This window comes from Adelges cooleyi, unplaced genomic scaffold (assembly GCF_023614345.1).
Source record: "Adelges cooleyi isolate 19-005CV unplaced genomic scaffold, UGA_ACOO_1.1 ACOO_flye_CR_arks_rails_tigmint_CR_PRNA_30, whole genome shotgun sequence".
In the NCBI taxonomy this organism is placed as follows: domain Eukaryota; kingdom Metazoa; phylum Arthropoda; class Insecta; order Hemiptera; family Adelgidae; genus Adelges; species Adelges cooleyi.
The window spans coordinates 21,257,627-21,283,894 of record NW_026095971.1 but is presented as its reverse complement, the minus strand read 5'-3'; the positions used below and the strand labels follow the sequence as shown (position 1 = coordinate 21,283,894).

At 29.8% G+C, this 26,268-nt stretch overlaps 2 protein-coding genes across 3 annotated transcripts; one reads left to right on the top strand and one right to left on the bottom strand.

The window, feature by feature from the left end:
* The first annotated feature begins 1,118 nt into the window (after positions 1–1,118).
* LOC126838235 (U4/U6.U5 tri-snRNP-associated protein 1) lies at positions 1,119–6,048 on the top strand. The gene is made up of 16 exons (XM_050572504.1): positions 1,119–1,471; positions 1,753–2,016; positions 2,080–2,270; positions 2,364–2,492; positions 2,575–2,691; positions 2,761–2,902; positions 2,976–3,124; positions 3,206–3,329; positions 3,484–3,626; positions 3,842–3,976; positions 4,681–4,762; positions 4,830–5,031; positions 5,124–5,267; positions 5,343–5,424; positions 5,516–5,643; positions 5,724–6,048. Exons 1-16 carry the CDS (start codon positions 1,258–1,260, stop codon positions 5,752–5,754), a joined length of 2,277 nt encoding a protein of 758 aa, XP_050428461.1. The 5' UTR covers positions 1,119–1,257; the 3' UTR covers positions 5,755–6,048.
* LOC126838241 (pancreatic triacylglycerol lipase-like) lies at positions 5,783–26,268 on the bottom strand. Of its 2 annotated transcripts, none has more exons than XM_050572517.1 (7): positions 20,532–20,707; positions 17,811–17,952; positions 11,515–11,657; positions 8,298–8,549; positions 7,992–8,174; positions 6,318–6,486; positions 5,783–6,225 (listed from the first exon to the last, which is right to left on the bottom strand). In XM_050572517.1, exons 1-7 carry the CDS (start codon positions 20,557–20,559, stop codon positions 6,066–6,068), a joined length of 1,077 nt encoding a protein of 358 aa, XP_050428474.1. In that variant the 5' UTR covers positions 20,560–20,707; the 3' UTR covers positions 5,783–6,065. The 2 variants fall into 2 exon arrangements, with proteins under 2 accessions (XP_050428474.1, XP_050428473.1); XM_050572516.1 differs by lacking the exon at positions 20,532–20,707 and adding an exon at positions 26,124–26,268 and having other exon boundaries at positions 5,785–6,225.

Sequence of the window (26,268 nt, the reverse complement as noted above, 5' to 3'; positions counted from 1 at the left end):
AGTGTGTTTATTTGAAAGTGATTTTATCTATACATAGTTAACGACCCTAATTATTTTAATCTGTTTTTTCATGTATGCACCTGAACATTTTAATTTTAGTTGGAATTTCTGTGTTGTACAAAAGCCGACGATACGATTTGTATCGTTTCATAATGTAGACAAAAGGCAAATAACTTTTGGCATCACACATTTTTTAAGTTTTTAAGTTTATGGGCCTCTACACCTGTGTGGATAAATAATTGTATTAAATTTGTTTTTAAAAACGAATTTTGTCTATAGATTTTTGAATTTTTATGAACTTAAAACTACATGAAAAAATTAGATCATCGGTTACAAAAACGTACAAAAACCGAATAAGATCATTTTAAATAGGCGTCTATAAAAATATTGACTTAAATTGATAATTTTTTTCGAAGTTATAACGTACTTGTATTAAAATTCACAAAATCGGCCAAAAACACATTTTTTTGGCAATTAAAAAATAATTTGTAGTTCTGATTTTTTTCTTCTATTCAATAAGTCCTACCTTCTGATTAATTTCCAACTATAAGGTCGCAAATTTACGTCTATAAAACAAAAAAATGTCCAGCTTAGTATATAATTTTTTTGAGCGTATTTAGAAACTTATGGCCTAAACTTAGACTAAAAGGCAGTTCACTGTAGCCATATAACACTTAATATAATCACCCTAATAATCTCTAGTCAATTTCGTTAATCTAAAATATATTTTTCATCATACACTAGTTGATTACGATATTGTTTGAGTTCATAAAATATAAACAACTGTTACTATCCACAATACATAAGTCGTATCCAGTAACGACTGTTGTTAAATAGTTATTCCATTTTACAACTCACATTTAAACATGTATTTACTGCACATTTTTTTATTTGACAAAAATTTAAAACAAATGTTTAAACACATATAATATATAAATATTATACCTAATAATATTGTTTTTTTTTTATAAAAAGATACCTATAATGTTACTATTTGAAATAATTTTTATAATTTACGGTTTTCTATTCCATGAAATTTTAAAGACATTGATTTTTCCACGATTTCAAGCATGGAGTGGGATAATCGCTTATCAGTTATATCAGTAAACTGAAATTGACCGATTTACGTTTGTGAACGTTCAGTATAGGCAGCAAGCGTCATTTCGTTTTTGTTACTTTATTTATATCATATACTTTGAATATTAATGTTTGTGGATTATTTAATAACATAACGTGCAGCCTTTATACACAAAAATAATGGGGTCCTCTTCTAAGCACAAGAAAAAGGACAAAAAGAAACGACACTATTCTAGTGATTCGTCAGACGCAGAGTTGTCTTCAAAACACAAGAAAAAAAGACACCAATCCAGTGATTCGTCAGATGCTGAGGTTTCCTCTAGACACAAAAAACACAAGAAACACCATAAAAAAAAGGAAAAGTCCAAGGATAAACAAAAATATCACAGTTCTGGTATGCCTTATTGTTTTTGAAATGTGCTGTGATGTTATGTTTTCTGTAGAGATATCTTTTGATTTGTGATATAAATATATATTATATTCTTTTATGGTGCTTTTTGACCAACCAATGCCCTTTTATTTAACCCGTAACTGATACAATGATAAGATGCCTCATAAGTTTACGTTGATAAGCATTGTGTGACGCCGCACTGTACCAGTTACGGGTTAAAAAAAAAAAAATCATTAATCAAGTTAACAACTGAAATAAGTATCATAATAATTTTCTTAACACAGATGATGATATTATTTTCGTACCTCCGCCACCAAAAATATCACGCGATGAGGCTCGTACACCACCTCCTCCAAGCCTTACGCCACCACCACCTCCGACCATCTCTTCGTCATCAGACAGCCTTTCAATCGAAGCAACCAACAAGCTCAGAGCCAAATTGGGTCTCAAACCTTTACAGGTAGATAATAAAGAAACTACCAAAAGTAGAGACGATGGACTAGAAGTGATTGCAGGCGACGAAGGAGAATTTGTTCATAAACCAGCAAGTAAGAATTTCATTCTTATTGTGATAAAAATTCATTTCTAATGTTGTTTCGTTCATTAATTAGTGAGTATAACAGAAAAAAATCGCATTAATAAAGTCAAAGCGAGAATAGCGGAAAAAAAAGAAAAACGGTTAATTGAAAACAAAATTTTAAAAGTAAAAAAATTAGCCGATAGTGATTCTGAAGAAGATACCATTAGCTGGGTGAAGAAGACTAAAAGTATTCAAGAAGAAATGGAAATGGCAAAGAAAAAGGTAAAAAAAACTTATTTATTTGTACTCATGAATTATTTTATTGTGCGTTTGCTTTGGACTGGTTTTTCAGCAATGTTTTTGTTTTGTCAAAAGGCCCAAGAATTGGAGGAAATGGATGATGTTTTCGGAGTGGGTGAGCTAATAGAAGAGAGCACTAAAAGTGAGATGAAAAACTTCTATTCCAGTAAGCATTTGAAGGGACTGGAAGTTCAACATTCAATGGTGAGAACCGTTTGTAAAAATCATGACGTGTTCTACGATTAAAAACAAATATTCATTTTTTTTTTTTTGTATTTTCATTCAGGATGAATTTGTTGAAGGCAAAGATGTTATTCTAACTTTACAAGATAAAGACGTATTAGCCGAAGACCCTGATGTGTTGGTGAACGTTAATATGGTCGACGATGAATCATATAAATTAGTATGGTTATAATATTCTTTTTAATATTCTATAGTTTTTTTTATAACTTTTATGTTTTTTATTGTCTAGAATATCGATAGGCGGAAGCAACGTCCAAATTACAACGCTTACGAAGAGTTTGAAGATATGGACACAGACGCTCCACCTACTGTAGTTCTTGGAAAGTATGATGAGGAAATTGAAGGCATAAAGAAAAAGAGTTTCAAACTTGGTGTGTATTATTTACTTATTAAAATAATAATAATACATTACTAAGCATTGTTTTACTAATGAAATATTTAAAGGTGTTGACGAATATAAAGCAAAACGAGATACTATCAAAGAGAAATTAAAGAAGAATTTAAATATGGATTCTTTGGGTTCGACTCAGTTGAAACTTGCATCGGATTATTACAACGATAGTGAAATGAGTGTTAAATTTAAAAAAGTTAAGGTATAAAATTTTAATTTTAATCTAAATATGATTTGCAAACTTAGTAAATTAAGCATTTTAACTACATGTTTTTTTATTTAGAAAAAGAAACTACGAATAAATCCATTAAATGCTGATAAGTTAGAGAGAACATTAAGACTTACTGGTAAAAATGGCCGTAAGGAAGATAACGATGAACTTGATGAAATCGATGACGTTTTAAACGGTTTGTATTTTGTGAAAATTATTAAAGTACATTATTTTATACAACATAAATAAAGTAGTATAAATAATAAATTTATGAGTTTCAAGTTTAACTAATTTTTATTACAAACCTAAATAAGTCAAATATTATAATGTTTGTTTACTCATTTGTTTAGGAGAATTAATGGATACGAGTGACATCAAGTTAGAAAATGACGAAGAAGATGATATGGGTTTGCAACTAGCATTAAAAAAAGCAAGGAAATTGAAACAGCTGGAAACAATAGAAAAAAAACCTGACATAAAAGACCTTATAATTGTAAGTATATGGCTACAAAGTAGTTCAGTAGACGCTGTCTGCAAATTTCTTTAGATTGTAAGAAAAACCACACCACTACATGAATTTATTAGAATTCATATATAATATCACTGCCCTAATTTTTTAAATAGCTTTCACTGTTCTACATTAGTAATATATTATATTTACATAGTAGTATAATTATAAATAACAAAATTACATTGTTTGTTAAATAGAAAAAAGAATACAACGATACAGCACAAGGTGCGATCACACTGAATTCAACTGCCGAGTTTTGCAGAACCCTTGGTGATATTCCAACGTACGGTAAAGCGGGAAACAGAGAAGAAGAAGAAGCTGAAGCCTTAATGGTAATACATTTTTTATTTTGCAAACTACAGAAATTACATCAGCACAGTAAGAAATGAGTGAAGTGCGGACAATTATTAATTTGGGTTAATAAACAGATTTAAACTTAATAAAATAATTTCCTAGAAAAACGCAACCAATTTTTCTTAATCTTTGGGCTCTCTTCAGTATTATTTGTATGTATAGTAATAACTTTGCTGCTAAAACATTGATTGATTATGCTACTTTGATTCTTTGAGACATTAATCAATATATCAATGAGAAAAACGGATTTATCATTCAATATAGTGCGTACTACAATAAAACTGCTTAAAAGCGGCAGGTTAAGATCAAGGAGATTATTTTAAGTATTCTATCCACAAACCATTGTGAAAATTTGTTAAAACATCCTAATTTTCAATATTTTTATTATTAAAGTATTATTTGATAAGTCAGTATTATGTGTGTTTGCCTGATTAATAACTGCTATATTATTGTTTGGCGATATTCTGTTTTACATTGAATTACCAATCCGTGTATGTTTTTATTAAATCATCAATTGGCTGGAAATTGAATTTTTTTTTAAAACTTTTTGAGTGTTATCCTTCTTGAGGAAAAAAAGAAAGAATGAACATTTTTTCAACTTTTCATGGTTTTATGTACTAGACAGAACGAAGACCCTCTTAATTTTGCACGAATAAATAATTGAAACTAATTAATTATTTAGGATTATGAAAAAAATAATGTGAAGCAAGAATATGAAGCAGATTCTGACCACTCAAATGAAGGATGGAAAGAGGTCGAAATAGGTGAGACTAAAACAAACGAATTACACAAAAGATGTCAGTAGGTATCATTTGTGATTTAAAATTTCAGATAAAAAAGCAGTGGATATGAAAACGATAGACAGCAAACCGATTTTGGAACCAGAACCAGATTTGGGTAAGGGTGTTGCTGGAGCTTTAAGATTAGCAATGAGTAAGGGTTATATAGAAAAAGAAGAGAGCGCTCGACCGTCGGCTTCACGTTTTGCTCATCTGCAGGCTAAAAACTATTCCATAGAAGACAAAGCATTTTTGTATGTTTTTAAATATTTCAACATAATATGACATTGTGTTTTTGTTAAATAAGTAGTTTAACGGTTTCGTGTGTTATCCGGTAAACGTTTAGGGCCGAGGATGAAAAAGCGAGTAGAAGAGATCGGTACAGTGGACCTACTGTCGAGTTCCGCGAAAAAGATGGATATAAGCCTAATATAAAATTGGATTACATCGATGACGACGGTCATTTACTAAGTGAGAAGGAAGCATTCCGGTAAGAATAAATTGTTTGTGTTAGTTTTCTTTATACTAATTAAAATAACACAACCAATCATTTCTTTTCGCGTAGGTATTTATCGCATAAATTTCACGGTAAAGGACCAGGTAAAAACAAAATAGAAAAACGTATAAAGAAAACTGAACAAGAAGCCGTGAGTTAAACAATAGTATTTAACATAACAGTAGTGGCTTGCGTAATGTGTACCTAACTTCTGAATGATTAAAAAATTGTTTTCTCATTAGCTTATGAAGAAAATGAGCTCAACAGATACACCGCTTGGTACGTTGAACATGCTACAGTCGAAACAAAAACAGACGCAATCGCCTTACATTGTTTTGAGTGGAACGAAATCGACACATCAAAGTCACGGGTTAGTGCAGATAAATTATAATATTATTAGAAGTTTAACAAACATAAATTATCAGTTTTTATTTTTTAATTTTATTTCAGAGGATCAATTTCAAAAACTAAACTCGGCTGAAAATGACGTATATGCCTTTTATATGGGTCGACGACTGTTTACTATAATGACTATACTTTAAATCTTTTTAGTATACATTTACAAATTATTTCTATCAACTGTTTGTATTTAAGGTATTATTTGTAGTAAATAATGATAAAGATAATAATAATAATTACAACAATAATAATGAAATGCCGTAATATAATATGTAGTAGAGTAATCCACTGTGGAACTTTTTTGTTGAGTTCAACATACGTTACAAGTTATATACATAACGTGTAAAAAAAAAAAAACACAATGAAATATAATAAATGCCATCAGGTTTGAACCTATTGTGGGATAAAAAAGTTTTTAAGAGATCCCAACGAAAGGGTTGACGGAGATATTTTCAGTCCGGAGGACGTCTTTGGTTTGGCTTCTCGATATGGCGATAGTCCTCGAGCAAAAGGGGCTTGGCTGTTGGTCATAAAATAGTATATTCCTTTGGCTCTGAAACGGATGGAATATTTTAAAACGTTGTCGTCACTTGGCAATATCGATGGTTATATATGGTTGTATATTTGAATAAAACACTGGCTTACGTCTGTGGTACGTGTTCGCCCATTCGAACGAGATTGCTCAGATTGGATGGTTCGCAAAAGTCCAACGTGTATAGTAAATAGCTCATGCATCTGACTGCCAAAAATTCATTCTTGGCCATTATAGACTCGGCGTAGTACTCGACGGCTCGAACGTGACTGCACGTCGAATCTGTAATAATTAATTATAACATAAACTGACAACTGAATATTAGTGACAATATGTATCCTAAACAACACTGGACAACTTGGAGGGCACACAACGTTTAATGTTTTGGAGTTCAACATTTTCCTGTAAATGTTCTGTCGATGGAAAGTACCGTGTATAATTAATAAGACGTCCTTTTATGGGTTTTTGGAGAATTGTTATGTCGCAGGCTTGTAAATAGGTTTTCAATGAGTAACAAAATACACACATTTTTTTTACAATTGAAAGTTCTTCTTTTGATATTTTATGGTAACATTTTTTTCGCAAGTTATCAGTTTTGATAGGCTGTATCTTGACAAAAACAAATCAAAAGAGTGAGGAAAAGGTACCGCCTGTTTATTAAGGAGTAAAGTATTGGCAATTTTTCGCAAAATCTTAATTTAGACCTTGATTATAGTGTTCACTTATTAATACAGTAAAGAGCATACTATCACAGTAATTTCTATAGGATAAATTACAGTTGTTTACCCATCAAAATTGCTTTGCGGGGGACAAACTTAAAGGTCAATATTTACAGAAAAATTGCCAAATTTTCACAATACACAGAAGAGAACTTTATCTGTGTTGAACGGTTTTTTTTAATATTAAAATATTCACTAACTTTCAATAAACAAATGAAAAAAAAACAATCTTCAAGATTGAGTAACTTGCTGTGTTTTAAGCTGTCAAAAAAAAAAACCGGTAAAGTTCTTCTCTGTATATTGTAAACATTTTAAAATTTATTTTTCTGCTAGTTTTGCCGCCAAAATACTGACGTCCTCATAGCAATCTTTTTTTTTTAAATTGTTAAAGTTTAGATTGGTTTTCAAAGTTGATTTTTTTTTAATGAAAAATTAGAATTTCCCATGTTAAGAGGACAATACTATGTACCTCCTATTTGTTATGGCGTTCGGTTTAGGCAATTTTTTGCAAAATTTCAAAGGTAAAACTGTGATGTGTAATTATTAGTTTAATAATTAGGACACTTTTTGGTAGTTAATTTATTTTCTGGACTTTCACAGGCCTCGGACACTGATAAAATTTACACGGGGAAGATACTATTATCACACAAAAACGCGATGGCCATCTTCTTAAGGCTACACCACTATAATATTGTATATCTATACATTACTATTTTAAGTCTTGTTTAGATATAACAAGAATTATTAACACACAATACTAAACAGGTACACAAAATGGTCGTCAGTTTTTTGTTTACATTGAAAGTGACCCTTCTGATTTTATCTACTCCGTGGTCTGGCTCTTAGCCGCAAAAACAAAATGGCCGTCGGCCTCAGAAGAACCCGGGTAATTTTTTTAAAGTGTCCCTTCTGGTTATTCTGTGGCTCTACCGTAAGTAGTCATATCGAACTCTTTTATAGAATAATATATTCTTTGGGACTATTTTTTTTCTTCTTATATTATAATTTCGGACCCTCAGTTTTCCAATGTCACTGTGTGTGTGTGTAATATTTGTTGGTGCACTTTACTGAAGCCGCACGCGGGTTGTATCATGGCGTTGTTGGCGTAGAAGTCGACGTTGCCCAACGGCACGGATTTGCCCTTGTAACCGATGTTGGTGTGAACGACATCCACGAAGACGGCGTCAGACTTGTCCAGCATCTCGTTGGAGACAATGTAAGTGTCGAACAGAGGAGAAGCCGGATCCAGGCCTGACGGTAGAAACAGACTGTTATCGAAATAAAACCAACCGACTTGTACTGTGATGTAAGCTACTGATTTCCAGCCCAAAACTTTTGATTATTTTTTTTTAATAATAATTATTAACGGTTTACCGGTTATCCTTTGGATTGTGCCGTTGGTCAGCCGCCCTATGTGGCCGGCCACCTGAGCGCCCAAACTGAAACCGACCACGTGCAGGTCTTTGAAGTCCAAGTCTGTTCGGACGCGAAACAAGTGCTTGATGAACGCGGCCGTGCACTTGCCCACCAGCGGCACGTTGTGTACCGCTTGCACGTAGCACGGCTCTTGCACCAGGTCCTTGTAGTCCACCGATATGACGTTCAAGTTTTTGTACGTCAAGTATGCTGAAAACGAAAACGATAATAAATACACGTTCTAGGGTGAGGGGGGGGAGGGGGTCATTTTTGAGTTTAAAAACTTTGGACGGATACAAACGTTAAAGGGGGGGGGGGGTGGCTCCATACAGACCATTTTTTCAGTCAAAACACATCATTTTCATTCCATCGCACAGGCCTAACCAGTGATCCGATAAGCAATCTAAAATCAGATTTGAATTCGTCATGAAGTTTACTTAGGATCGGCCGAGGTACTTTTATCAATTTTTAATTTTAACCCTTTCTAAATTTTATTTTAAAATGTTGAAATTTTGTAAAATGTTCAAACGTGTGTTATACATAGTAGGAATAAGATATCAAAAAAGTACCGTGACCGATCTCATGTAAATTTCATGACGAATTCAAATCTGTTTTCATATTACTTATCGGATCACTGGTTGAGCCTGTGCGATGGAACAAAAAATGTATGTTATGTTAACTAAAATGGCTTTTACTCATAGACAAAATGATTTAAATTAAAAATAACACCTTGAAACTTATACAAATTAACCGGTAAATTTATTGACATGGTCGAAATTTATTTAAACCAATTTTTTCTTATGGAGCCCCCCTTAAGGCGGTGTTTTTTTTTCAAAACCACTCGAAAGATTCCAATGATATTTGTACAACACATTACACTAGGCGTGAAAAACAAGTGTGCTTAATCGAAGGTTTTTCTTTTGTAAACAAACGCATTTTTCCCCTTTAAAATTCATACATAAACTTTCAGAGGCCGCCTTTTTGCTTAATTTGATAAAAAAAAACCTTAGAGTAAACATTGAGTATTCTCGTTAGGACTATTCGAGAGTGAGATTTTCTAAAAAAATGCTGACTGGTCGGAAATAATTTTTAAGTTTATTATTGTGGTTAATTTTGTTAAAATATGCGATAGGAAAGACGTTTCCCTGTGTTGAGTAAATAATCGATCGAACACATTTATTAATTGTACAATATTTTGTATATAATTTTGTTTATATTTTTTAATTTCAAAAGATTTGAGTTTTGTTAAAAAATAATATACAATTTTTGGCAGTTAAAAAAATAATTTTAAACCATACCCGAGTGGGAGGATATTTTATTACCACTTAAAAACCTGTACTTAATAAAGTGCTTTTTAAATACCTTCCTGAATAATTAACGCGCTACAAACCAACGCATGGCACTGATTTTACATAATACACACCGCTGTTCTTGCCTTTAAAATTTTTCCTCGATAAGAGGTAGGTTAATTTTATCACAGGGTCAGCACAAAATAAACCGTTGCCGATAGAAAATTACATAGAAATAATTGAAATTAATTTGTATTGATGTTTTTTTTTAGTAGAAATAAAGAAAACAATAATATTTTAACGAATAATTTTTTTGCTATTTGGTCTGATTATTCATTTGTGGGGAAAAACGAATGACAGTTATATTGATGGACGATGGCAGGGAAAAGGAAACAGGTGCGCGCTCCGGTTGAAAATTAATGGGGAAAACGCTATTAAAAATTCATATAAATAATAAAGTATTCTAGTCTCTCGAGAGGCGGTAAACCTACACGTGGATACAATCATTTAAATAGATCCATGCTAAATGCAATAATAATAATTAATGAGCGTCGAATTAATGTGAACCGACCTTGGAAACATAACCGTAAAACAAATTAACAAAGAATAGGTATTATTATTTGAAAATAAATTGTCTAATAATAGTTTTTTAATATTATTAAGACATAATATATTTGTATTCATTCAGTCGTTAGTCTACCTGTACACAGTATAACTCTGCAAAGTGAATCAATTTCAGTAACTTTAAATTCAGTTTATTTTTTTCGTGTGCTTAGAAAATCGATATACAACCAAGCATGTCACATTATACAAATATTATACATCTGTATTAATCACTGTGAGATATTTCGGTTATTTTATTTGTAACTTTGTTTCCAGTTAAAAAATAAATAAATTAAAAACATGTTTTATTCCCTACTTCATTTGAATACTTGATTGTAGTGGTGTACCAAATGTCAGTAACACTGTAGGCCATTTTATTATATTTTGTTTGTTGAAAAAATGACAACTAAAAAAAAAAAAAAGTTACACAGATTCTTTATGAGTTAACGAGAACAAAAGCGCGTGCGGTTGTATGATTTGTACGTTTTTTTTTCAATTTAAAATTCTAGTGTATTTGCTGAAATCTAAAAACAAAAAAATATTTTAATGATGGAAAAGAAAGCATGACGAGATCGTAGAGCAACAATGAGCGTCTACAATATGAGATGTAAAATCTACCCCTTTGTCTTATAATAAACCTCTTGTAATCTTATATTATGAAGTCTTAGATATTATGTAAAAATATAATAATATACCTATTCAGATAGATAACAATACGGTACTAGCCTTTTGTTATTTAGGTATCTCAGTGAGAAATCATTAAATTATATACCATAAAAAATGTTTTATATAATTATTAAATTATTATTTCTAAATCCGTCGTGACTAATTCAATTGTAAGATTTAACAGAAAACGAACAAACAAAATAATTTTAATAAAATTTGTTTATTTTTAACCCGCAGAATATACCGTTACCGCGGTATAAGATCTTACACCTACCACGGTAAGTGACGATTTTAAAAATATTTTTTTTATAGTTCTTCATAATATTACTTTTATCCCATTTCGATTTAGTGCGGCATTATTTGACTTAATTAAAAAAGAGGTTTGTCGAGTGATACGATTTTGGACAAGTTATTAATATTATTTAAGATGGAAAACGACAAAATTCCACACCAGACAACCGCAGGAACGTCGTGTATTGACAACTACCGAGTTGTTGTTGGGCAGACATATCATTTGATAGGTAAAGTATAGTAATTTATTATTTCGAGCGTAACATTGGAGTGAATAGTGTAATTAATAAATTATAAACGATAGCAGTTCATCGTTAGACACTTACCTGGTCTAAGTTCGATATTCGGCGAATAATCCTTGTTTCCCGTGTAACCGTGAATGAGAATTTTGATGGGTGCATTTAATATAAACGGCGCTTGCAATAGATTGTCCGGATCTGTGTTGTCTAACACGTAGTCGTTTGTGTACCTTGAGAGAATAAAATGAGAGAATGAGTTATTTTCGGTCTGCTTAAACATGTAGAGATGAAAAAAACATTTTTAAATCGCTTTCAAGGATGCTGTGGTAGTCCAAAAAATAAATTAACTACCAAAATAGAGTCCTAGTTATCGAACTAATAATTACACATCACAGTTTAACCTTTAAATTAAGATTTTGTAAAAAATTGCCTATACTTTACTCCTTAAAAATGGGCGGTGCGACGCCCTTTTAATGCAATGCAAATGAATCCTTATCGATAAAAATACACAAAATTCAATATCACATACATTACGAAGGAGAGTTTTTATATGGTTTTCCCTGAATGAAAAAAAAAATAACTACGGATTTTTAAAAAGCTTTCTTAGTTGGTTTACATAAGATCTCGTTTAGTCTAATATATTTGAATCTAATAAGTTCATAACTATAATGTATTAACATTGAGACACTTATTAGAACAAGGGCCAAAATGTGTTTTTACTTATTGAATTTTTTAATTTTTTTCTTATTTGATATTGTGGTACTATACTGTCATGATACTGTAATAAGATAAGATAATTACTAGAATACTAGAAAAAGTGCCTACTAAGTGTTATTTTTTATAAACCAAAGTACAACAGCTGTGATTACAAAAGTCTTACAAAGTAAAAGTATTGTGATAAATACTTTTAAATATTGTAATATTCTCAAAGTAAATATTGTTTTCTATATGATGCATTTTTCTTTTTTTTTTTTGAAGCATGTTAATATAACATTGAGCATGATATTGAATAAAAATGTTACATTTCATAGTTCATACACAGAATAAATGTTTTTTTTTATAAATAAATATAAACTTTAAATTTTAAAAGTTTTGATTAGAACAAACGCCTATTTTTACAACTTTTAAACAATTTCTTAGGCTAAATTAAAACTAAAAATTAATATTTATAAATAAAATCAACCCATTAAATGGTAATAAATTAGGCGAAATTATAGTTTTCTAAAACTACAGCGATAAAACTGAAGTAAAATAATTCAAAGAAAAAATAATTCTCTCAAAGGCGTTAGCAATTAGAACAGATTTATATAGGAATAAGATTTAATCTTTAATAAGATATAATCTTTTTGAATACCATTTGTTGATAATATGTATCTAAATAAAAATGATTTGTTAGAAATTTTTTTTAAAAGTCAAAACTCAATGTTAAAATTCGAAAAAGTTGAATAATTCCGAATTTATGATGATGAATATGATTGTTGTTACTGATAAAAAAAATGTTTGTACTATATTGATAAATTTTGAGAAAACGCTAGTTTGCTTTTAACAATTTCTACTGATTAGAGAATATTTAAACAGCGTTATTAATACAGTTAATTTGAAGTAATTGTAATAAAACAAAGACATAGGTACAAAACAATATTTAGTTTTAGTACGGCTTTAAAATGATTTAGTCTGTTTGACTTCGGAATTATTGTGTAATATTTATATTAACTCATGTTATATTGACAATCTGTGTTTTAAAACTTAGGTACTTCAAGTGAATAGTATAATTTTTATCGGTTATTTTGGTTCGAGCTTTTTAAGAAAACTAACACTTACTTTAAGATGCCGAACCCATTGTACGGCAAAAGCTATTTATTACTCCGTTATCGTTAAAAAAGTTTTGCTATTGTTATAAACCTTTAAGAATCAGGTGTCGGTCGAAGAGAGTACAGTTCGAATTCGCTTTATGCTGTAACAGCATGGGGCTGTAACTAAACGAATTCCATGGAGAAAATAATGTCTATATCTTATTTCTGTCATGTCTGAGATTCAATTTATAATGTTGTCGTTTCAAAATACATTAAAAAGTTTAAAAGTGTACATTGATAAATCTTCAAAAGTCGTTAGTCTATACTTGCTATTTCCTTATTTAGAGAGGTAAGGAAGAAACTTTAAACTTTGCCTACACTTTAAAGTGCCACGCATAAACATTTATGAATATTGCATACACTTATAGATTTTGGGTACTATAAGCCATTAGGCAAAGGCATACATATAAAAACCCGTGTGATAACAGTTGGCATTAAAAGCACCTTGAAATCTTTTTTTTTAGCAAAGATCCTTATCATTCGCTATCTTAATTTCAAATTAATGAATGGTTCCTGAAATACAGATTTTTCTGTAATTAGCATATTTTGAAGGCGGTATTTGATGTTTAAATTCAAGCATTTATGATTTTTTAAATTTTAATTTGTTATGCCTAAAATGCATTTGCTTACTGTAACAAAAGTATTGCGTACACATTGATTACAATAATGACATACAGGTTAAATTAGTAAATAAATAGAACATAAATACACATTCGTATAGCTATCATGTCTTACTCATTACAAAACAGTCGTGTTTGTTCGTTAAGAAGTCCAATTAGTTCTTAAAATGTATACAGTCAGTTAAAACAGGGGGAAAAAAATAAAGTAAACGGCTCCGGGGTATTCGTGCCAAGTTTTTCGAGTCGTTTAGCAAGTCGACATCTTTGAGTTAAATATTTAATAAGATAACAGCTATTAACTAAACAATATTCTAGACGTTATTACATCCATCCCATTCGGTAGTAGAACGGTGTTAAAGCCATTTGAGTGTCGAGTTTTTAGAAAAGCCCTAAACTCCAATGAACGCGAGTAGTGTCAAATCTTTATTAATGGTGTTTCTTGAAATTGGTATTTGGAGTGTAAACGGATTGGACTACTAAGCTTTTATTTTATGTCACAGAGAACGCAATACCAAGATTTTAAAATTATGATTGGGTTACTTACAAGTTATAACAAATCGTAGCATTGTATGTTGAAAAGATTGTGAATTATTCTTACATACCATTTTTTTAGGTTTATAATGTTGTTGTTGTTAAGTTTGTTTAAAAAGGATCTGCACGGAAAAATGATATTGTTCTCTGTACTATAATTATGGATAAGGACACAATCAATTTATATAGTTGGAATAAATAAATCAATAATTAGGCCAATTAAATGCGCAGCTCTTAATGCAACTATACATTTGGTTGGTCTAACTATTTATTTAGTTCTTCCAGCTCTTTTAACTATATATTTTGTTTCATTCTATTTAAAATTTAACAACGCATTATTTTCCTCAAAGCGAATCGTCCATTTTTTTTTCACATCCATAAATCTAGCGTGGAAATTAAAACGTATGCGATTACATTAAGAATGGATACTACCATGTGATTTTTTTAATAATTAAAAGTCAGTTAACGGGTGTGGTAGTATTAGATTATTTAATGAATAATAGGTGATGGAATTTCTTCGTTCAATTGTCCACCAAAGTAGTGAACTCTGAGCTGTCCTATTCTCTCCTTGAGGAGTTTTCAAAGATCCCTATTGTCTCTGAAATGATCATGTAAACTTGTATTCAAGATTGTTCATCTTTGCATTTTGTTCGTTATTTTACTAAAGTCTTGGTCAAGCATTTTCTTTCTCAACTTTCCACGACCGTTTAGGCAAGTGTATGTAAATCTATGCTGTGAAGGGATTTTTATTACAATATACACAACATAACGTTGTGTCGTCGCCGGTGTACGTTTTTTGAATAATGTGACAGAAAGTAAAGCAAACTGTAAGCGACAAATAAATCCGCTAGCACACATTTACCACGTTTGACGTGTGCTTAACATGTTTTTTGCTCTTTTTATTCAGTTCTAACTCGATTCCGTTCCCTCTGCACGTCCGCAATTTATCAAAGGTAAACGGGTTTGTCCCGGCCGTTTTTAAGAAAATCAAGTGCTCTCAATGATAGCCTCCTTTCTTCGTTGGCCCTTTTTTTTTGGTTTTAGCCCTTCTTTCTTTTCACTGCACACCGCGTTTTCAAACGCAAATCTCGAGTGGGCTTTTGTTTTTACTTTTCCGGGTCAAGTGTGCGCGGTAAACGGTATAACGAATATTTGTTTAATCATCATCGTCAACGTTCTTAAAGCTCTTTGCCGACGAAAAGGTATTTCAGTGTGCACAGCCAGTAAAATTTAAAAATTCTGTTGTAGTTTACTAAACATAAAAACACAACTCCCAAAGAATGGCATGGTTATGATACGATTTCATAGACTTAGGAGAATGTATCAAAGAAAACTTAGGAAACTTAGTTGGTAGTAACCTAATTTCCATATGAGTTCAAAAACTGTATATTCATTTGAACGTTTTGTATAATTATTCATTTTAAAAACGTAAGTCTAAGGCTCGACCTTTATGACTTTTAGTTGTACATAGTTTATGTTATTTTATAATATAAGAAAATTTTCTCTGTAGTGTAAAATATATTTTTTTAATATATATTTCAAAGAGCAGTATCGACTTTAAAACGTACAAAAACATATATATTTGATTAACTTGTAAAATGAAGAATAATTGTATACAGTTTTCGACTGTCGGATTGATGGATACTTATAAAAAAAAACTAGATAAGAAAGCAGAAGTAAAAATAAGACTAAAGTGTAGTATTATTTTTATCTGTACGTGTGACCACTCTTAAAATAATTATTGCAAATTGGTAATTGACCAGTCAACATTTTTAGTTAACTATATTCTTATCTGTTAAAAGTGTAAAAAAATATGGTAACTACCATTTGGACTTCAAAATTTGATTGAATTTTGAAAATGTAAATTTTTGGGAATGTTTTATTTTATATTGTAAAAAATAAAATATTCCAGATCTAATTATTTTCGGGTCTAATTATGTTCTCTTTTCCACAATTAGCGGTTAGGTTACTTTTTAAACTATTTATCAATTATCTATTAACATTCTTTTAATATTGGCTTCTACGTTTTTAATCATTTAAGCTATCCAAACCTCATTTCTTAATTATTAACGTTCTGCTGTCTTTGATACCGTATTCTGTTATTAATGTTATTCATAATATTAGTATGCAAAATGTTGGTATTGATTTTTAACACTTGAACGAGTGTTGTTCTTAAATTTTAGTGTACCATTGACTATTTCTATTATCAATTGGAAACCCCTGGACAGTTTTTTTAGAAAGGAAAATTGTTTTTTATTATTAAGACGTGAATATACGACACTTAACGCCGTAAATCAAAATGAATTATATTGTTAAATAAAAAAAAGCAAAAAGATAAATAGTCGGGTAGTTGGATAAGGTTAGAAGTGCGGTATGAAAATACGAGATATTCTTCGTTGTAAATTGTACAAGTTTTGGAATGCTGTCGTTGTTCAAAATAAATTCACCTAAATCTGACGAATACAACACTTGAGTAATTGAACATCCCACCGTGTCTTATTGTAATCGTTCAAAAAGAATTTTTTCGCCTTCAGCCTTTGTTGGCAACATGAAAAATGATCTGATGCTCTTGTTTTTCTAAGTACAATATTTTGTCCCACAATTTAAAGTGACAACCCCATTTGTGCTTTATTTGTATATTTTATTCGCCGATTTATCAGCCGAGTTCGGGACTCGACGCAATTAAAAATCATCAAAACAAGAGGTTTTATTATATGTGCTTATAAAACTCCGTTACACGCACTTTATATTTTTACAAATACTTTTATATGTATTTTTAATATAATGACATAATGTTTAGTCAGATTAAATACCAAAAAATTTAGAAATAGGGTATCGTTATTATAAAATATTACATAATAGTGCCTAAGACAATTGTAAGTATATTTTTTACACTGTATACAGTTTTCCTTTACACATAATCATGCGAGTATTGCAGAACACATTTTTATTTCATTTTAGCAAAACACAAATAAAAAATCGGTAGTTGAATAAAATGAATTGTATTTTCTGTAATTGGGATGATAGTCTGAGAATGTTTTTATTATTATTTTATTTTTGTTTCTGGACTCACTATATTTCCTAAACCGATTAACCGATCTCTTTGTGTAGCAAGTCTGAAATAAGACATTTTACCTGATATTGTGCCAAAAATGAAAAAAGTGTATAACGTCGTTTTCTGCGTGAAGATTAATAATGTTTGTAAAAATATTATTCTTTAAGTTGATAAAAACTATTCTAATTACTGGAAAAGTTTACAAATATACTATTACTCAAATACGTATAGTTTTTAATTAGGTTAGTATTGATAAGATTGGTTAGTAGACCCATTGTTTTACGTTTTTCTGCGACATTATGGGACGTCTTGAGCGTCGCTTACCTTGTGTACAAATGGAACGTTATGTTTGGATTTGGACACTGGGGCGGCGGTTCCAGACAATATTTAAAGCTGTCGAATCCTGGCAGCAGTTCTATTAGTCGACTTCGAGCTTGGCTCACTCCCAGTATGCTAAGAATGTAAACTGAAAATAAATGGTAAGAAAACAATTAACCACGAATGAATGGATTGGATAGTTATTTATGAGTATCAATAAATAATGGTGTACGTTAAGCTTATATAATATTTTTATTTATTGAATATCATACCAATTTTAAAACAATACTACCAGAAACGATTGGAATACCTTTTGAAGTTCAAAAGCTTTGTCGAGATATTCTATTAAAGATTTCAGAAGGAATTTTCCAATATTTTATGTATATATATAATTAAAATATAAGTCGGACACGAAATGACCAGTTCGACATTATTCTAGTTTAGGGATTTCAATTTGTATAACTGTAAATAATTACCTAATGCCTTATAGTTCATAATTGATGACTATTTGGGGGAATTTCGGACAGAACTTTATCAACTGTTTGTATCCATTATTTGCTAACGAGCTGGGCGAATGACAACCTTTCGGTAGCCGTTCACACTGGTATTATAATTCTATGCGTGTTTTAAACTGAGAAATATTTTAACAGACAATCAATTATTTAAGGAGAACTCGGTTTAAAGTTAAATGTATTTATAATTAACTTTATCCGTAGAGAATGATAACCCGGTTGTATTCTTTGAATCGCGTGCGTTCCTGCTAATATAATTTATGTTGTATACAATCTACAGTAGTAGTTATACACAAAGGAAAAAAGTACTACCCTGTTTTTATAAATTCATATCTCGGGAACGGTTTGAGGGATACATATTTAAGTATTTTTTGATTGATGCTTAGTGAAAAAAAAAATGGCTGATGCAAAAGTCAAAATTGTTGCACTTTAGCGTGGATCAACTGATATGTTTAACGGTAGACAGTAATATTAATATTATAAAACGTTTTACTATCTTGTTTTGCTTTTACCCCGAGCCACCAGTCGCCTTGGGAGACGTCCCTGATAAATGGGGAGAAATCGCGTTCAAGGTAACCACTGTCTTAAAGAAAGCTTTTCTTAATTTCTGTTACGTCATTCCTTCTTAAAAACATTGATTCATTATAATATGGCCTGGTAATCTGTTTGTCCCACCCTAACATCTCCAACCCCTTAAATAAAATGTATTAACGTTCATACGGACGGGAATGGACTTGTGACATGAATTTCTTAAATTTGTTCTGAACGGAGTTGACCCTAGTCGGCTCGTTAAAAACAAGCTAGGCCTATCACGGTGGAGTTGAGAAGTCATTAAGGTCGGCTCAAGACGCGGTCAAGCTGGGCGACCGCCTGGGACGGTAAATTAGTTTTAATTCCGGAATTTATAGGCATAGTTGTGGGGAACTTAGGGGAGCTAAGGTACCCTTTACTACCTACAACCCTATATTTTGTTAAGATATTACCTTTTTGTTTTAAATTCTTATGATTAATGGGTTATTATCGTCAGTAGTCAAATCATAACATTTTATAACAAAGGCTAAAAACAAAAATACTTTTAATGATAGACTAATAGTTTTATCTGTAGCAAAACTTGAGTCTGTAAGTCAAATCACAATTAAAAATTCTTTATTGTCCATGATAATAATGACCAATATAATATTATTTGTGCGTACCTACTGACTATCCAATGTAGTAACAACTAGTTATATTAATTTATGAGAACTTGGGTAAAAATATCGTATTAATTTCATTATTTTTACTTCTAGTTATCCACAAATTATTTTTGTTTCATTATTCTTCATCATTTTACCCGCAGCTTAAGTTTGGTGGTTTTAGATCCAAGATATAAAATTAAAAACCACTATTAACTTTATTGAGTAGTAACTTGTGTAATTATGTTTTATTACTTTTTAACTACTCGTTGAATATAAATCATTCTTTTAATGTTGAAAGGCCTCGATCACGCTATGTTCAAAGAATAAAATACACTACACAAGTTGTTAGTTTGTAGTAAAGGAAAATAGCCTAATATACGTTTATGGAAGTTGTTATGGAAATAACGCTATTACTTACAATAATATAATACCTACTTGAAAAATTAAAAAGTCAAACACAATAAAATCAAGTTTAAGAAATATAATAATTATTATTTTTCGTGTAACGCGAAAATTGCATTATTTTATTCACATAAATCTATGTAATCAAAAACGATTCTTCTGGTGATTCTTTAAAAATATTATATAATGTATTTTAAGAATAATTAATACAGTTATCTGGATTTTTTAGAGTTTATAGTTATTAATATTGAACATTTATTAAGTATACATACTTAGAATTTTGAATATAAGATTATTTAAAATATATTAACTAAGTTAAAGATTATGGGTTAAAAACTTTAAAGGATAACTAGTTAAATGATCCGAACAAAAATAATTGTTTTTTTAGGATACCTATTAAAAGGATGAATAATTTTAGTATTTCAGAGACTACACTAATAAATTGTGTTTTTCTCCGTGAGCAAAGACATAGACGTTTTAAAAATGGTCATACAAACTTATACTAATTCTGTAACAAATATTTAAAAAAAAAAAGCATTGTAATATCCATAAGAGAAGAACTGGATAACATGGCTGGATATTACCAGCGTCGAAATAGATGTTATTGTTGTTATTTAATTTGTTTACTCAAAAATTACCTTGCATCAGAAATGCGTCCATATTCATATTTTGAGCACGCACTATTAAAAATTAATACTTAAAATAAAAGTTAAGCTATTAAACGGAAGCAAAATTACAATATATGTAGTTAGTATAGTGTGTTATCACAGAAAATGTTTTGTCTATTATTTGAAAGTACTGAGTGCCATCGGTCATACCGACAGGTTTAACAGTTTACCACCATTCGGTTTCAACTAATTTAAAACCTCTTAAGTTTCTAAGAGTATACTGGGCTCAGTGGGGGTAGGAGTACATCATAATAAGTTCTGATAAATAAATAATCATATTTTCTCTAAACGCCAAGCCTTGAAGTGCTGTTGTTGCATTTTTTTTTGTGTCCACTGTGTGATGGCGGAGAAGTCATGCTGTGTTTAATAACTGTTAACAGCATAAAGAAACCAAAATGTAAAGCGAACAATGACTATAATGGCAATCGGGAAACGGAATAAAGATAATTCACTATATTTTTGATTCACAATATTCGAATAATGGCAAGGAAACAGAGAAATACTGCTAAAATGGCTAATGAGATAATATTTTACAGGAACTTTAAAAAGCTGATAAAACATTTTAATGATATATGATATAATATATAACTTTATATTATTGTATTAACGAATAATATTTAAAAAACAGCTACCTATTGTGCTATATGGTATTAAAAAAAAAGAAGGTTACAAATGTAATAAGTAATAACAAAATATATTTTAATGATAATGTTTGTAACTAAAGGACGTTATTCTAAAATAATAATAACATGTCCTTCAAATCGTTCGATACATGTATTTCCGGGGTTTATATTATTAATAAAATATCCTAAAGGTATAAAAATATATTTTTTTTTTGAGTTAATGTATAACAAAAGTGATATTTCATAACAGTTGTTGTAATTTTTTTTTTTTTAGTTTCTTATGTTAAATCGATCGCCCTGTAGTTGTTTAGAAGTTTTTAAATTAAATTTTATTGTTTCAGTTAAACGAGATTTAAAATGACTTATTTTCTGCACCATACAAGTAGTGTACACATTTTTATAGTTTCAACGTAACTCGTTTTATTTTTATGGATTCGAAAAATGGACTCTTAACAAACTGTAAATATGTAGCCACCTTGTTATCTAAAATACAATTTTAACCTATATAGCTCTGCTGCTTGTCGTTATACAGATGAAATGGCCAACATAAATATTAAAACATGTCAGCTCATGTTTTTTCGTTCAGTACATGTTGTACAAATTATTAATATTCGAATTACCATTCATGACGGAATCGTGGAACTCGGAATTCATAAAAATTATAATAACTAGGCTTATACAGGAAGTAATACTAGGAAAAAGTAACAACTGCAATCTGTGTTAAATGAATAATATTTTACCGAGAGTCTTCAGTATAAGCTTTGAAAAGTGTTAAAAGTCCTACCTGTGTATGGCATAAATACAAATAGTATTGATTTGAAAGAAAATTTAAAAGTATATATTATTTGACCTTCCAATAATTTCGCTCAGAGGTTTAGTTTTATTTATTAAGAATTAAATACAAAATAAATAAATACATACTATATTATTGCAATGTCTTATTGTTTCGAATTTTAAAAAAACATTGTAGTAAGTCCGCACTTACCCAACTTTCATTGTAATCTATGTATACGTTTTTAAATTTACTAAAATATGTCATACTTAGTTTTATTAAAAATCATTTTGTGGGTCATGTGTTTATCGATTTTTGTTTGATAATAATTTGTTGAAAACGCTGTTGTGTAGTCTTTATTAAAGAAATAACTATTTAACTTTAAAATAGATGTACAACCAAAAGGTTAAATGATTAAGTCTATATAAATTGGATAGATAGTTAGGGTTAAAGCCAAATAATTATCGACATCCTCAGACCTACCTAATGTCGCCAATATCCGAAAAATACACACATAGCCTACTTGTAATGTTTCTTTGAGTTCATCTGTTATTCATCCTTGAAAAAAATTCAAGTTAAAGATTAAAAAGCTTAATAGTATTGTACAGGAAAGTGATAAGGAAAAATGTTTTAATGTATTATGATTACGTTGCATTTTATAGTGTTTCTATTTGAAATATTTTTATTTTTGTTATAGTCATTAATATACAATACCTATTTAAATTTTCATCTTTATTAGTATTTGCTAAAGTTCTGTAAAGTTATAAAACTTAAATGTCAACGTATATATTTAACATTGTCAGCAAATTGTTGTTAATTTAAAAAGTTTAAAAATATATATATACACGTCACCATTTAAGTTTCAGAAGTTAATAAGGCTCTAGAAAGTACTAAAAAGATAAAAAATGTAATATTGTTTCATATAGTAATATTGCAAAAACAAAAATATTTAAAAAATGAAACACTACAAAATTACAATTTTTTTAAGAGTAAACTAGTGTAGGGCGTTAAAAGAATCACACGGTATACTCAGGTGTAACTAGAATTAATTTTCTTTTTAATTTAAATTTGTTTTGGGGGTTAGGCCTTGTGCTACATGCATGTGGGTGGACTTGGCCAACCTACTGCTTCTCAGCCACATCATAAGATAACTGCAATGTACATTCAACATGTACATCTTAAATTGAAAACGATTACGGTGAGAGTAGAGGTTATAATAAATTCAAATAAATATTTTATTTCCTACAGACAAAATTGGTGCTAGACGCCAGTTTTTTTTAGAGGAATTCATTTTATTGTAGAAAGGTTGTAGTACTCAAAATTATTGCATAAAAGTTGAATGCTAATCTTTTGTGAGGCTTCGTAACCGTGTTACTACATTAGCTGTTATAATACGCCATACAAATTTGGGAAAATAAGTTATGATGGATAGAATACAATAAATTTTTTAAAAAATGTATGGTCGAGTACACAATAATAGCCAGCAGTCTTGCAGAGTAAAATTAATTTTTCCCGGTCCCCTTGTCGCACATACTTTGACTTTTCAATGCCCGATAGCTAACCCATAAATTACTTAGTTAATTGACCGGCCGCCACATCGTTAGGAGGGGCCCCTCGTCTAATTTGTATTTTGCATTTAATAACTATTGTTGGGAATGTCACACGTCCTTATCGCCCTCGTTGGTTTACGGGTTTCCAATAAGAATAGATAATATAATATTAAAAGCAAACCGCGAATGCATATGACTATATTGTCAAGATCCGGCCGAGGTTTCAATTAGTAATCGCTATTTAGTTTGGGTTTTGAATTTCCTTTTGATAGTTTTTCACCATTCTACATAGATACGTTGTAATTCGAACGGAAAAAGTACCTTTTCAAAATGTCCAATCCCACAAAAAGGAATTTTGGTCACACAAAGACACTGGGAAATTAATTGACTAATTTTTTATCGTTCATAATATTTCAAGTAGGTCAAATTGAACTACAAGCATAGACAAATAGTTAAAATCTATAATTTAAAATTGTTTTTTTTTGTTGAGAAATTTGAAGTAAATTAATATCAAATGATATTTTGGACTAAAAAACTAACATGATTAAATAGTTTTAACTTTCAAAAAATGCACTTAAACATTTATAAATTTCTATACATATCTCATACCAAAACGTTCATACATACCAAACAGTATACATTTTGCTTGACTTTTAAAGTTCTTATAGAATATAATTGAGATTATTAGCGATATAGTAAACTGGTCAAGTCGGGTTGCAAATTGTACTAATTACATGGTAAGTCATACGAAGTTATTATTTTGACCTTTACGTGGTGACCTACATAATATAAACACGAGGGCTCTAGAAAAAAAAGGATGTAAGTGTAATGTAAGGGTCTAAAAATGTTAATTTAAAAATCAAATTTGAAAATGATAATCTGGGGTATAATAATAGGTTTTTGGTTCATAGAGACATTTATAACAAATAATTATTTTGACTTAATTAGAAGATATTAACGTTCAATGTCGCAGATTTGGATGTTATATTTAACCATATAATACACCTGGTCGCGTGGTAACTTCTCAGATGTTTGGTAGCAGTAAGTTATTAAGAAAAATTTAAACTCTTAATATATATAAACCTCTAAATATGTGAATACTCGACACTGACGACTACAAGTCGAGCTTGGAAGAGACAAAATTGTACCAGTACTTTTTTTAATTGTTTTTTTGTATTAACTGTTTTGTATGCGTTCATCAATTAATTATTTTATAATCAAATGCCACTGTGCGAATTTTAAATAAAAATAAAAATTGTTTATGCTATTACAATTTTAACCACTTTTGCATGTTTAGCGAAATAATGAATAATTATTTGTCCTCATGTAAACACCATTACTGTAAAATAGCTAGTACACATAAAATTAAAATAAATAATATTTCAATCATAAATTTCTCCTCTTGAGTTTGCATATAGTATTATATTACTCAATTACATACATATTTTACAAGTAGTTTACAAACAAGCTTTTAATTGCGATAATTCAATAACTAACATAGATAGTATATTTTGAGTCAAATACATTTTTAAAAACGTGCCCAAAGTATCATATTTTAATTAAATACTTTAAAATTTTAATTTAAAAATATAATTTAAAACTCTAATGCCAAGTTGCACATAAAATTGATAAGTTTAACAAACGTTTATGCAACATGCAATTTACTTTTTCCACATAGCGTTTTGAGTCATCGAATGTAGAATTATTGATTTGTTTTCATTGGAGATCTATCTAAGAGTATCATAGATACCAAAGCTACTTCCAAATTTTATTTTTAAGTTTTAATATTATACACATAATTTGGGTCAAACCCCTTAACCTCAGCTCCGAAGTTTTCTCTGTTTAAGAGATTAACAAACGTATAATACTGTAAACTTGGGATGCCAAGTGATAAAACTCGTATATTATCTCCATCCTACTGCTCACTTGACTTAAATCTAATACTATAAGTTATATCTTAAATAAGACTGCACTACACGGGTTCGGAATAATATCCTAAATACATATATTTTATAGGATTTCGCTGAATTTAAACCTGTTGTCAGAAATTCTCTAGTATGGAAATTTGTTTTTTTTAAATCGCCTCCAAAGTTTATTTATACTAATTTCAAAAACAAATATATGAATTTATATTATTTCATACTGTGTATTATTTTATACAGCAAGAAAAAAAGAATTAAAAAATCTATTTGAAATACATTTAAAAAACCCATAAAATTAAAGAACATCCTAAGAATATCAAAAAATGGCATGTTTCAATTTTTGGAGGCAATTTAAAAACTAACTAGACGAGCTGATTTAAAATTAGGTCTTATTTGGTTTATTAAAGAATATTTTAATTTAATTGTTTTTTTTTTTTACTAACAAGTGATCAGTTGATAATTCATTTTTAAACGTCTATTCAAATTTATCAATTTTCTATACTTATTTATTATTATTTTAACAATTGCTTATTACAGTAGGTCAAAAACACAAATTTTCAACATAAATATTTTGAAGTTGTCACTTGTTTACCGAAAATTATTATTTGTTTGGTTATATTTTATGAAAATCTTAAATCGAAATAGTTTGTATTTTTTTTAAAATTAATATATTAAAAACAATTGCTAATACTTACTGAAAATCTTTAGCATTTCGATGGGCCTTGTGTGCGATTTATTTTTAACAATAATGTAAAAACACGAAGTGTACACAAACTTGGAATAATTCACTAAGTAAAAAAACAGTTTGATACAAATGCACTCAGACATTCGGCAGCGACA